Genomic DNA, 12765 nt, shown 5'->3' with positions numbered 1-12765 from the left:
AAAAATATAAAAAAAAAAGAAAAAAACAATAAAAAAAAAACAAAAAAAAAAAAAAAAAAAAAAATAAATAAACAACACAATAAACAAAAAAAAATTAATAGTAAAAAAACAAAAAAAAAAAAAAAAAAAAAAAAATAAAAAAAAAAAAAAAAAAAAAAAAAAAGAAAAAGAAAAACACAACAAAAAACCAACAAGCTCCCGCGCTCAGGTCTGTTCAACGCTGGTCCGACCAATCTGAATCCACGCTTCAAGACTGCTTCGATCACGCGGATTGGAATATGTTCCGCATCGCGTCCAACAACAATATTGACGAATTATGCTGATTCGGTGAGCGAGTTCATTAGGAAGTGCATTGACGATGTCGTACCCACAGCAACGATAAAAACATTCCCAAACCAGAAACCGTGGATTGACGGCAGCATTCGCGTGAAACTGAAAGCGCGAACCACTGCTTTTAACCAGGGCAAGGTGACCGGAAGCATGACCGAATACAAACAGTGTAGCTATCTCTCCGCAAGGCAACAAACAGGCCAAGTCTCAGTACAGAGACAAAATCGAGTCGAAATTCAACAGCTCACGACACAAGAGGTATGTGGCAGGGTCTACAGTCAATCACGGATTACAAAAAGAAAACCAGCCCCGCCGAGGACCAGGATGTCTTGCTCCCAGACAGGTTAAACAACTTTTTTGCCCGCTTTGAGGACAATACAGTGCCACTGACACGGCCCCCTACCAAAACCTGCGGGCTCTCCTTCACTGCAGCCGAGGTGAGTAAAACATTTAAACGTGTAACCCTCGCAAGGCTGCAGGCCCAGACGGCTATTCCCAGCCGCGTGCTCAGAGGCATGCGCAGACCAGCTGGCTGTGTGTGTTACGGACATATTCAATCAATCCTTATCCCAGTCTGCTGTTCCCACATGCTTCAAGAGGGCCACCATTGTTCCTGTTCCCAAAAGCTAAGGTAACTGAGCTAAACGACTACCGCCCCGTAGCACTCACTTCCGTCATCATGAAGTGCTTGAGAGACTAGTCAGGACCATATCACCTCCACCCTACCGGACACCCTAGACCCACTCCAATTTGCTTACCGACCCAATAGGTCCACAGACGACGCAATCGCAACCACACTGCACACTGCCCTAACCCATCTGGACAAGAGAATACCCATGTGAGAATGCTGTTCATCGATTACAGCTCAGCATTTAACACCATAGTACCCTCCAAACTCGTCATCAAGCTCGAGACCCTGGGTCTCGACCCCGCCCTGTGCAACTGGGTCCTGGACTTCCTGACGGGCCGCCCCCAGTGGTGAGGGTAGGTAACAACATCTCCACCCCGCTGATCCTCAACACTGGGGCCCCACAAGGGTGCGTTCTGAGCCTCTCCTGTACTCCCTGTTCACCCACGACTGCGTGGCCATGCACGCCTCCAACTCATATCAAGTTTGCCGGATGACACTACAGTGGTAGGCTTGATCACCAACAACGACGAGACGGCCTACAGGGAGGAGGTGAGGGCCCTCGGAGTGTGGTGTCAGGAAAATAACCTCATACTCAACGTCAACAAAACAAAGAGATGATTGTGGACTTCAGGAAACAGCAGAGGGAGCACCCCCCTATCCACATCGACGGGTCAGTAGTGGAGAAGGTGGAAAGTTTTAAGTTCCTCGGGGTACACATCACGGATAAACGAACTGGTCCACCCACACAGACAGCGTTGTGAAGAAGGCGCAGCAGCGCCGCTTCAACCTCAGGAGGCTGAAGAAATTCGGCTTGTCACCAAAAGCACTCACAAACTTCTACAGATGCACAATCGAGAGCATCCTGGCGGGCTGTATCACCGCCTGGACGGCAACTGCTCCGCCCACAACCGTAAGGCTCTCCAGAGGGTAGTGAGGTCTGCAGAACGCATCAAGGGGCAAACTACCTGCCTCCAGGACACCTACACCACCCGATGTCACAGGAAGGCCATAAAGATCATCAAGACAACAACCACCCAAGCCACTGCCTGTTCACCCGCTATCATCCAGAAGGCGAGGTCAGTACAGGTGCATCAAAAGCAGGACCGAGAGACTGAAAAAACAGCTTCTATCTCAAGGCCATCAGACTGTTAAAAAGCCACCACTAACATTTAGCGGCCGCTGCCAACATACTGACTCAACTCCAGCCACTTTAAAAATGGGAATTGATGGAAATTATGTAAAAATGTACCACTAGCCACTTTAAGCAATGCCACTTTAATACAATGTTTACATACCCTACATTACCATCTCATATGTATATATACTGTACTCTATATCATCTACTGCATCTTTCCATCTTTATGCAATACATGTACCACTAGCCAACTTTAAACTATGCCACTTTATGTTACATACCCTACAGTACTCATCTCATATGAAATATATACCGTACTCTATACCATTCTACGCATCTGCCATGCCGTTCTGTACCACCACTCATTCATATATCTTTTATGTACATATTTCTTTTATCCCTTACACTTGTTGTGTAATGGTAGTAGTTGTGAATTGTTAGGTTAGATTACTGTTGGTTATTACTGCATTGTCGGAACTAGAAGCACAAGCATTTCGCTACACTCGCATTAACATCTGCTAACCATGTGTATGTGACTAATAAAATTTGATTTGATTTTGATTTGACTAAATCCCATTGATTGGGGTGAAAGTGTGCAGATGAGGTATAGCATCTGAACCTGCTCTTCAACAAGTACAGCATATTTCTACATGTCAATAGACCAGCCCTACACCTGACACTCCCAATGCATTTTTATTTCATTCTGCTCACATGGAATCCTAGCAAAATGGTTTGTGTGTGTGTTCATTCAAATGTGTATGATATCTTGTGAGGACACCTCTGTCATTAGGCCTAACATATATCAGTAGTGATAGTTAGAGGCTCAGAGTGTTCTAGCTGCTTAGCTAATACTTTGCCTTGGGGTGCTCTACAACCATCATACTAAGTACTCTCCTGTAAGGGAGAGCATGGGCCTATACTTTTGGTCATGCAGTGTATGTGGACACCCCTTCAAATTAGTCGATTCAGCTATTTCAGCCACACCCGTTGTTGACAGGTCTATAAAATCGAGCACGCCGCCATGCAATCTCCATAGACAAACATTGACAGTAGAATGGCCCACTGAAGAGTTCAGTGACTTTCAACGTGGCAACGTCATACTTTCCAGCAAGTCAATCCTCTCAAATTTCTGCCTGCTAGTACAGCTACGAAGTAGAAGGCCACACAAGCTCACAGAACGGACCGCCGAGTGCTTTCCTTGGTTGAAACACTCACTGCTTCTCGACGCAACATCAGCACAAGAATGTTCATCGGGAGCTTCATGAAATGGGTTTCCATGGCTAGCAGCCGCACACAAGCCTAAGTTCACCATGCACAAAGTCAAGCGTCGGCTGAAGTGGTTGTAAAGCTCGCCGCAATTGGACTCTGGAGCGTGGAAATGCGTTCGCTGGAGTGATGTATCACACTTCAACATCTGGCATTCTGACAGACGAATCTGGGTTTGGCAGATGCCAGGAGTACGCTACCTGTCCCAATGCATAGTGCCAACTCTAAGTTTTTGGTGATGACGAATAATGGTCTGAGGCGTTTTTCATAGTTCGGGCTTAATGCTCCAGCCATACCAATGACATTCAACCAGGGGTGTCAAAGTCAAATGGACGGAGGCCAAATAAAAAATTTCGCTACAAAGCCGAGAGGCCGGACTGTTCGAATGTTCATTGAAAAATTTAAAATGACGATATAGTCTAGTGAACCTAATTGAACCTACTGAAAACCTAACAAAATATATTCCAATATGATCAGAATAATAAAGCAATATTTCTTATGGCTCTGTCAGTAATCTTTAATTTTCAACAGACACAAAAGACAAATTTCCTTATATAAAAATCCCATAACATGAACATTAAATGAAAGAAACCGGTATTCAAGGCACCATCAGTAGCCTATATTTTCTATTTAGCAAAAGTGGGCTAAATTTCTTCAAAGAAAAAAACAATAATAGCAATTTTCTATCATCCACTCAACTGAATATTTTTTAAAATATATTGGATTGAAATACAATAAAAAAGTGCAAAAATCTTTAATCAAAACAACACTTTGTTTAAGGAGAAGTAAACATGCAGTGAAAACAAATATTAAACTTTAACTTTTAAACTTGAAACTGAGTAAAAACTCTAAATATGTGATTGCACACAGTAATGTTCACTTGTTTGAGGGTGAGGGTGATACTTTGGTTGTCCCATCTTTTCCACAAGTTCATCAATGTTCGGGGTAAGGCTCTGAGCTGAGGAAATCCTCAGAATTGAGTGGAGGGTCAGCAGTAAGTCGACTCTGTGTTGATGTTTTTTCAGGTTCATCAAGAAAACAGATTGTTCACAACAGGTATGTGCTGCCAAAACATTAGACAACGTTTGAGCAGCCTGGATGCGCAGCTGGGGCATTGTGTCGGGGAGGAACGGCGAACTCGCAGCACCCACTGCCGCCCATATTTTGCCCTCAGTGCATTCATTGCATTGGAGGTCAAGCAATCCATTTGGAGGTTTGGTGGTTGGCTTTCCACGTCAACAGCAAATGGGTTACCGAGCAGTTCCAAACCTGCTTTTTTTGTGCTTCAAAGTCAGAAATGGGCGTCGAAAGTTCAGCGGCAAGCCATACCTTATTTATCAGCCAACTTGCGTCGGAACGCACTGTAGAGAGCTTCTCTTTCATGGTTCTTTGGCAGTGGAAAGTGGCTCAAATTTTCTTTCCGCATCTGCGTCTCCCCAGAGTCAGTTTGGTTTTAAATGGCTCACTGTTACTGTACATATCAGAGATGATGTCCGACCCTGCACTGCATAGTTCATTGCATTTCAGATGATCGTATGTACAAGAAGCCAATTCAGCACAGAAAATTTCGTTCGGATTGTGTTGGTGTTTCCTTGCTGTTCAAAACGAGACAACTTTCCTCTCACGGAAGCTCGAAAAATCTTTGAGCACCTTTCCCTGGTTAGCCATCGCACCTCTGTGTGATAAGGCAATTACCATGCTGCCGTTTTCTAACTCGTCAGAAATGCCATTGAACTGGCGGTGATTCAAACCTCTTGGTCTGATAAAGTTAAGCTGTGCGCGTGATGATGCATCAGTTACATGGCTTCCATTTTCAAGGCTTTACCGCACAACGCTTCTGGTTGTATGATAAATATAACTGTCAGTCAACCTTGTCGGTTTTCCTCTTTGCATTTTTCCCGTATCTTCGCACTCAGTCCGCTCCTGTGTCCACACATGCAGGTTTGTTCCGTCGGTTGTCAAACCCATGGTTTTTGTCCAAGGGCAGCTCCATCTCATTTACACATTTGACAACCTCTTCAATAGCAACTGTTGCCCGCCTAGTTGTGCGCATGGCATTAGGACGTAGAGCCAAAAATCCTCTGTCACGGGTGCTGGAGGTCCACTCCGCGGTATGAAGATTGGACGAACTGGCAATGTGCAGACAATTGTTCGGTGCTCTTGCATCACAGCCAAGGAATATGCAATGAAATCATTTTCCCTTTTCAAAGCTGCTCTTTGTAGATTGATGGACAACTGGTCTACTCTCTCGGCAATGGTGTTTCTGCTCAGACTCACATTTGAAAAGAGTTGCCTTTTTTCTGCGGGCAAACTTCGTCACAAACTTTAATCATGCAGTTTTTGATGAAATCCCCTCGTAATGGCCGGGCTGCTGATTTAGCGATTCTTCTCAAAATAAAACTGGCCTTGACAGCAGCCTGGCACTTGTGATTTGCTTTTTTGAACAGAGCTGTCGAGTTTGAGGCCTCGTTTTAATCTCCTCTGCCGTTTTGTAGCCTTTGTTCCATGTCCATATTCTTGTTTTTGTCCGCGTGTTTCGTTTCATAATGTCGTCTCAGATTATACTCTTTCAGTACCGCCACACTTTCTCCACACAGAAGACGCACACAGGTTTTCCAGCTACCTCCGTGAACATATACTCCGACTCCCACCTTGTTTGAAACCCCGTTCTCAGTGTCCACCTTTCGTTTTGCCATTTTTGATGGTATCTAAAAGTTAATTTTACTGTGGTGCTGACGATGCTGTGTGCAATAAATATTGAAATGAAGCAGCCTCTCTCGGTGCGTCACCGTTGCATTGTGGGGAAATGTAGTATTTGGTGCGTGTAAAAGATCTGGCGGCTGCCGGCTGCTGCGGTCTGCGGGGCCGGTTCTAATAACTAATCAAGATCATCCCAGGGGCCGTAAAAACTTTTCTCGCGGGGCCGGATGTGGCCCGCGGGCCTTGACTCTGACATATGTGTTCTAGACGATTCTGTGCTTCCAACTTTGTGGCAACAGTTTGGGGAAGACCCTTTCCTGTTTCAGCATGACAATTCCCTCATGCACAAAGCAAGGTCCATACAGAAATGGTTTGTCGAGATCAGTGTGGAAGAACTTAACTGGCCTGCACAGAGCCCTGACCTCAACCCCATCGAACACTTTCGGAATGAATTGGAACTGCGACTATGAGCCAGACCTAATCGCCCAAGATCAGTGCCCGACTTCACTAAAGCTCTTGTGGCTGAATGGAAGCAAGTCCCCGCAGCAATATTCCAACATCTAGTGGAAAGCCTTCACAGAAGAGTGGAGGCTGTTATAACAGCAAAGGGGGGACCAACTCCATATTAATGCCCATGATTTTAGTATGAGATGTTCAACGAGCAGTGTTTGTTATTCCTTGAAATCTCATGTGATAACATCATGTGTGTGAGGTAGAGGGGCACCCAGGGGAACAAAAGCCCATTAAAACAAAGTTCCTCTCTGAAAGCTCCATCCRGACCCCCAGCATGCACCACTCTAATCAATAATATCCCCCTAAGTGAGGCCAGGGCCAGCTTTCTGGCGCAGGCAAACACACTCACACTCACAATATTTGAGTACAAAACAAGCATGGGTTGGTTTTCCTGAACACTGATGTATTTGTGGCCCCTTGTGTTCTTGCAAACAACATTGTCCATTGTGCAGCAAAGTAACAAATACAATTGACATATTTTAATGAAATTGGGAAGGTTTTCCATGCTGACTAGATAGTAGGAAACAACTGAGAGGCCTGGGGAAGACCCCTTGAACAACCTCCTCGCCTCCTATTCATGTTCCTCCTCCAGTTGTGGAGGTGGAGATAAGGGCCTGTGTTTGTGTGTTTGTGTGTTTTGACTGCCTGTCTGTGTGACACTGCCCTCAGTACTCTTCCACAGTCGTTTCCCATCCTATTATTTCTTTGGACCAGGAACCCCCTATCCCAGCATTGTCCTGGCCCATCAGATCAGACCCCACCAGACAGGGGGCCAGTTATACCGAGTAACAGGGCCGACAGGCCACATCAAGGTGCTGCTCTCCTGACTTCTCATAACTCTGCCTATCTGAAATGAAAGGGTCTGTGATGTGACCTTGCCCCTCTATAATTAGGGGGTTGTAATGAGAACCAGACTGTGACTAGAAGCTGACAGATCTGTGGGAAAGATATAGCTCTCGGTGTGCGAATGGATTCCATATGATGTACGGGGTTGTTTATGTCAAGGTGTGATCACACGTGTGCACACACAGCCTGCATGCTCGTACATGCAGGCACCCTCATTTGTGTTCATACACAGGCTATAGGAACGCCATCCGCAACTTGCATTTCTCCTTTTGATTTTGATAGTCATTAAAGTGACTTGTACGGCAGGTAGCCTAGTGGTTAGAGCGTTGGGCCWKGTTGGTGGATCGAATCCCCGAGCTGACAAGGTGAAAAWTCTGTCGTTCTGCCCCTGAACAAGGCAGAACGTTCTGTTCTTAATGTTCTTAACTGACTTGCTTAGTTAAATAAAGGTTCAATTAAAAAAATATAATAATTGATCATTGTGACAAGTGTGCTTGTTAGATGGTCTAGGTACCACTTTGTTTGAAGTGCATCTTATGAAGGCTTCATAAAGCATTCATACAGGCTTTATAAGCCTTTATGAACTATAATTCATGCTCTAGAAAGATTCATAATGTGGAATAACTGTGTGACATTTATTTGTTCACATTTATTCATCCTTTATTTAGAGTTGGCTTAACTGTGAAAAACTGCTGGATTTAAAAAAAATTATTCACACTTTAATCTCTAAAATGTTGTGCACTAATTTGTTTACGTTCGTTCTAGTGAGCATTTCTCCTTTGCCAAGATAATCCATCCATCCACCTGGCAGGTGTGGCATATCAAGAAGCTGATTAAACAGCATGATCATTACACAGGTGCACCTTGTGTTTGTATTTATTATGGATCCCCATTAGCCAAGGCAGCAGCTAATTAAAACAGTTATACAAGGCAGGGATGGGGACAATAAAAGGCCACTCTAAAATGTGCAGTTTTGTCACAAGTTTTGAGGGAGCGTCCAATTGGCATGCTGACTGCAGGAATGTCCACTAGAGCTGTTGCCAGGGTATTGAATGTTAATTTCTCTACCATAAGCCATCCTTTCAGAAAATTTGGCAGTACATCCAATCGGCCTCACAACCGCAGACCACGTGTAACCACACCAGCCMAGAAMCTCCACATCCGGTTTCTTCACCTGCGGTATAATCTGAGACCAGCCACCCGTACAGCTGATGAAACTGAGGAGTATTTCYGTCTGTAATAAAGCCCTTTTGTGGGAAAAACTAATTCTGATTGGCTGGCCAGGTTCCCCAGTGGGTGTGTCTGGCTCACCTATGCCCTCCCAGGCCCACCCATGGCTGCGCCCCTGCCCAGTCATGAGAAATCCATAGATTAGGGACTAATGAATTTATTTCAATTKACTGATTTCCTTATATGAACTATAACTCAGTAAAATTGTTGAAATTGTTGTATGTTGCATTTTTATATTTTTGTTCCGTATCAATGGGTCACCAATACCAGCCTATTGACTAACTGACCTCCCCCTCCTCTCCTTCCCCACCCCAGGAAGGTGCAGTACCAGGAGATAGGCCTACTAGGCAGGATGAGTTCCAGAGGTGCCAGGCCCTCTTCTCCCCCCAGCTCGCTGGAGCGCCCGGCGTCACAGGACTCCCAGGACTCCATGGAGGACTACTGGAGCGAGGTGAAGAACATCGAGGAGGATGGCGAGCGGGGCCACGAGGACCTGCTGGAGAGGGGCAGCATGGATGGTCTGTACCAACCAGGGTTGTATTCATTCAGGCATGCAACAGAAAAACCATAGAGATGGTTACAAATGTAGATTCTGATCGATACTATATACTGATTTGTCTAAATTATTCTTCCTCCACATTCCAGAGGCCGAGCTTGAGGAGGCGTGGCTGCAGGAGGCGGGTCTGTCCACATTGGTGTCGGGGGAGTTGGGGGAGGGGCCTGCAGAGGCGCTGCTCTCCACGCTGACGCGCTCGCAGGCAGCCATGGTGAAGAAGCGTGTGGACAACTACACCCTGACCATGAGGAAGAGGAACAAGCAACCGGCCAGACACGTCCAAGACGTCTTCTCCACGCCAGATACCTTGGTGGGTGCTTTGGGTTACGGCAAGGGTGCTTTGAGTTAAGCACTCAGCAGTTGTGTTTATGGAGTTAGTCTGTATATTTCCGATTTGAAATCCTAACAGGAAACATGTTGACATGAAGTCTGTCTTATGTCTGGCCCTTAATAGGCTATAACTGGTGCTTCTGCCCCTTGGTCCCCCTATGGCCTAAATTCAACTAGATATAGAAACTTTGGTCATCTCACTTGTGCTWCTGATCCTCTGGCAGAGCCAGACAAACCTCTGTAACCTCAGTACGTATCCAAATCCTGTGTGTCAGGGATGGGGGTCGGGGCCACAAAAGAAATCTGATCTCATCATGAGGGGCCGCAGTTGCTTGCGGGTCAGCATACCCACATACATTTTTTTTTAGCTGACTTGGCTAATTGACTGACTATCAGTAGCTAGGTTTCCATCCAATTTGCGACAGATTTTCATGTGAAAATTCAAGAATCTGCGTTAAACAATATGCACATTTTCCAACAGAGATGTTTCCATCAAACTGACTTTTTGTGGACAAAAGGCTTTACATGATGACGTAGTACACATAGAAATAACTGAGGCCTAATGCAAGTTAAATGGGTTTCCATTGCATTTTCAACTCAACTGATGGTTTTGTCACAAAAACTGTTGCGTTATACTGTATAGCAAATGTGCCCACTTGAGTACACAGCCATGCAATGTCCATATACAAACATTGGCAGTAGAATGACCTTACTSAAGAGCTCAGTGACTTTCAACGTGACACCGTCATAGGATACCGCCTTTCCAACAAGTCAGTTCGTCARATTTCTGCCTGGCTAGAGCTGACCCAGTCAACTGTAAGTGCTGTTGTTGTGAAGTGGAAACGTCTAATAACTGTTMGTCGGGAGCTTCATGAATTACGCTTCACCATCTGGCAGYCCGACGGACGAATCTGGGTTTGGCGGATGCCAGGAGAACGCTACCTGCCCGAATGCATAGTGCCAACTGTAAAGTTTAGTGGAGGAGGAATAATGGTCTGGGGCTTTTCTTCATGGTTTGGGCTAGGCCCCTTAGTTCCAGTGAAGGGAAATCTTAACGCTACAGCATAAAATGAAATGGTTTGTCGAGATCGTTGTGGAAGAACTTGACTGGCCTCCACAATCACCCAACCTCCATCCAATTGAGATGGTTTGGGATGATTTGSACTGCAGAAYGAAGGAAAAGCAGCCAACAAGTGCTCAGCATATGTGGGAACTCCTTCAAGACTGTTGTAAAAGCATTCCAGGTGAAGCTGGTTGAGAGAATACCAAGAGTGTGCAAAGCTGTCAAGGCAAAGGCCGGCTACTGTAAACACTTTTTTGGTTACTACATGATTCCATATGTGTTTTGATGTCTTCACTATTATTCTACAATGTAAAAAATAGTAAAAATAAAGAAAAAKCCCTGAATGAGTAGGTGTGTCCAAACTTTTGACTGGTACTGTATATCATTTTATTTGGGGGGGRTGGATCCAAGGGCCTTCAAAAGGGGCCACCAGTTGCCCGGTTGGCTAGAGTAAGGAGACGTGCTTCAGTAGACGTGCTTCAGACACTCAGGTRTGTTACCAACCAGTATTTAAACACCAACCCAGTTGGTATGGGCCAGAACCATTATAGACATATACTGTATACATGACTCTGGTACAACCATTGTCAGATGAGGGGGTGGACAGTGGAAACACGATGTTCTCCTCCTCATGCTTGCCCAACCCTATAAAGCAGCTCTCGGCAGATAGCTGCCTCTTTCTCGGAAATAGAACTGGACCCCTGACTGACTATTAGCTGCAATCTGGATGAGCAACAGGCAAGAGAAGAGCGACGGGGAAGTCYCATACTGTTTTCAGATAGCAGTGTACTGCACGCACTGCTTTAGATCCAAGGACATCAAATAGCATAGCAGCATTGTAAYATGTTCTGTAGAAGGGTTGGTGGTATACCAGGTAGCAAGCCCACAGAGTTGTCATGGGAATTTGGAACAAATATGCAAACTCCACCCTGAGTAKCTAGCTAGCTGCTATGGCTATTAAAGGCTGTTGTGTGGCTATGAAGTCTTGATCAAGATTAAGATATTWACAGCATGAAAGAATGGGGAGGGGTGATACGACTAATAAAGCGCCCACGCCAAAGAGTGCCCCAAGTGCCTCTGTCAGCACTGCTGTGTGGCGGTGGCAGTAGTCTCTAGGGTGAGTCACAGATCTGGCAGGGGGCACAGGAGTCATACGCACCCCTCAGTTCCAGCTAGGATGACAGCTGATTCCAGGGCACAGAGAAAGCCTTCRCCCTACTCCGGCTAGAATACTGACTTACTGGCAGGCTTCACAGACCACTGTTGATATTTTTTTTGTATGATTAAGGAAATGGATTTAGGCCCCAAGGACATGGAGTCTGGATCCATTAACAGGCCATTCAGTCTAAATGAGGATGGATTGAAGACCATGGCCAGTTGAAATTTGATAGTGGAAGATGGTGTCGTCTCTTTTTGTGTTTGGTTGGTTGAGTGTAATATTACAGCTAATGTAGTTATTTTAATTGCTTACCATTGAATTCATACGTAATGTATTTCGGCAAATGTTAGTATTTTGGTGACTATGAACTCAAGCTCTTTCTCAGACCTGTGAAATGCAATTTTATGTACATGAAACAGTATAAAGGCAACATTTCTATATCCTAGTGCTGCTGACTGGGGTTTGGTCCATGCTCTTTTCGCTGACTAGGAGGTGTACAACAAAACAAAACAGCCGGCTCTGTTGAACGTTCCATTGATACCCACTCTCCTCTCTCCCCATGTCAGCAAATGTACTGCACAGCCATATGGTAGAGGTGCATTGGAACGAAACAGCCATATCCCTCATTGCTGTTCACACATCTGGTACTGTGACTGATGAGATGGTCAGCTGAACACAACGAGTGTTAATTCAGTTCACTGCAACGCCTGGGATCGTTTAGAAGAATTTCACTCATTTCACCATAGTCAAATGCTAAAGCAGGATTCATATTTTCATGCGTCCCACTTCAAAAAGCTAATGTTTAGTTGTTGATAATACTTACTTTGTGAAACAAACTCCACAGACACCGAATGAGCATAAATGATGATCATGTATGTCCCCTATCCTTTTAGTTGGTTGATCCCATACCGCCTGTGTCTCCCAAGTCACCCAATGGACACATGCCTTCCAGATGCATCCACCGGACGTCTTCAAGAGGTGAGTCTATAGTCTCTCAATATGTTAC

General features: G+C 45.1%; 1 protein-coding gene across 3 annotated transcripts in view; it reads left to right on the top strand.

The window, feature by feature from the left end:
- Positions 1 to 12765, top strand: part of LOC111953925 (rho GTPase-activating protein 28) — a 59366-nt gene that overhangs the window by 34483 nt on the left and 12118 nt on the right. For all 3 annotated transcript variants that reach the window (XM_023973409.1, XM_023973411.3, XM_023973410.3), the window contains exons 2-4: positions 8967 to 9169; positions 9297 to 9517; positions 12653 to 12737. In XM_023973409.1, the coding sequence (XP_023829177.1) occupies positions 8967 to 9169; positions 9297 to 9517; positions 12653 to 12737 (509 nt within the window). The remainder of the gene's footprint in view (positions 1 to 8966; positions 9170 to 9296; positions 9518 to 12652; positions 12738 to 12765) is intronic.

This window comes from Salvelinus sp. IW2-2015, linkage group LG27 (assembly GCF_002910315.2).
Source record: "Salvelinus sp. IW2-2015 linkage group LG27, ASM291031v2, whole genome shotgun sequence".
Taxonomy (NCBI): Eukaryota; Metazoa; Chordata; class Actinopteri; order Salmoniformes; family Salmonidae; genus Salvelinus; species Salvelinus sp. IW2-2015.
This window is presented reverse-complemented; position numbering and strand designations above follow the sequence as displayed.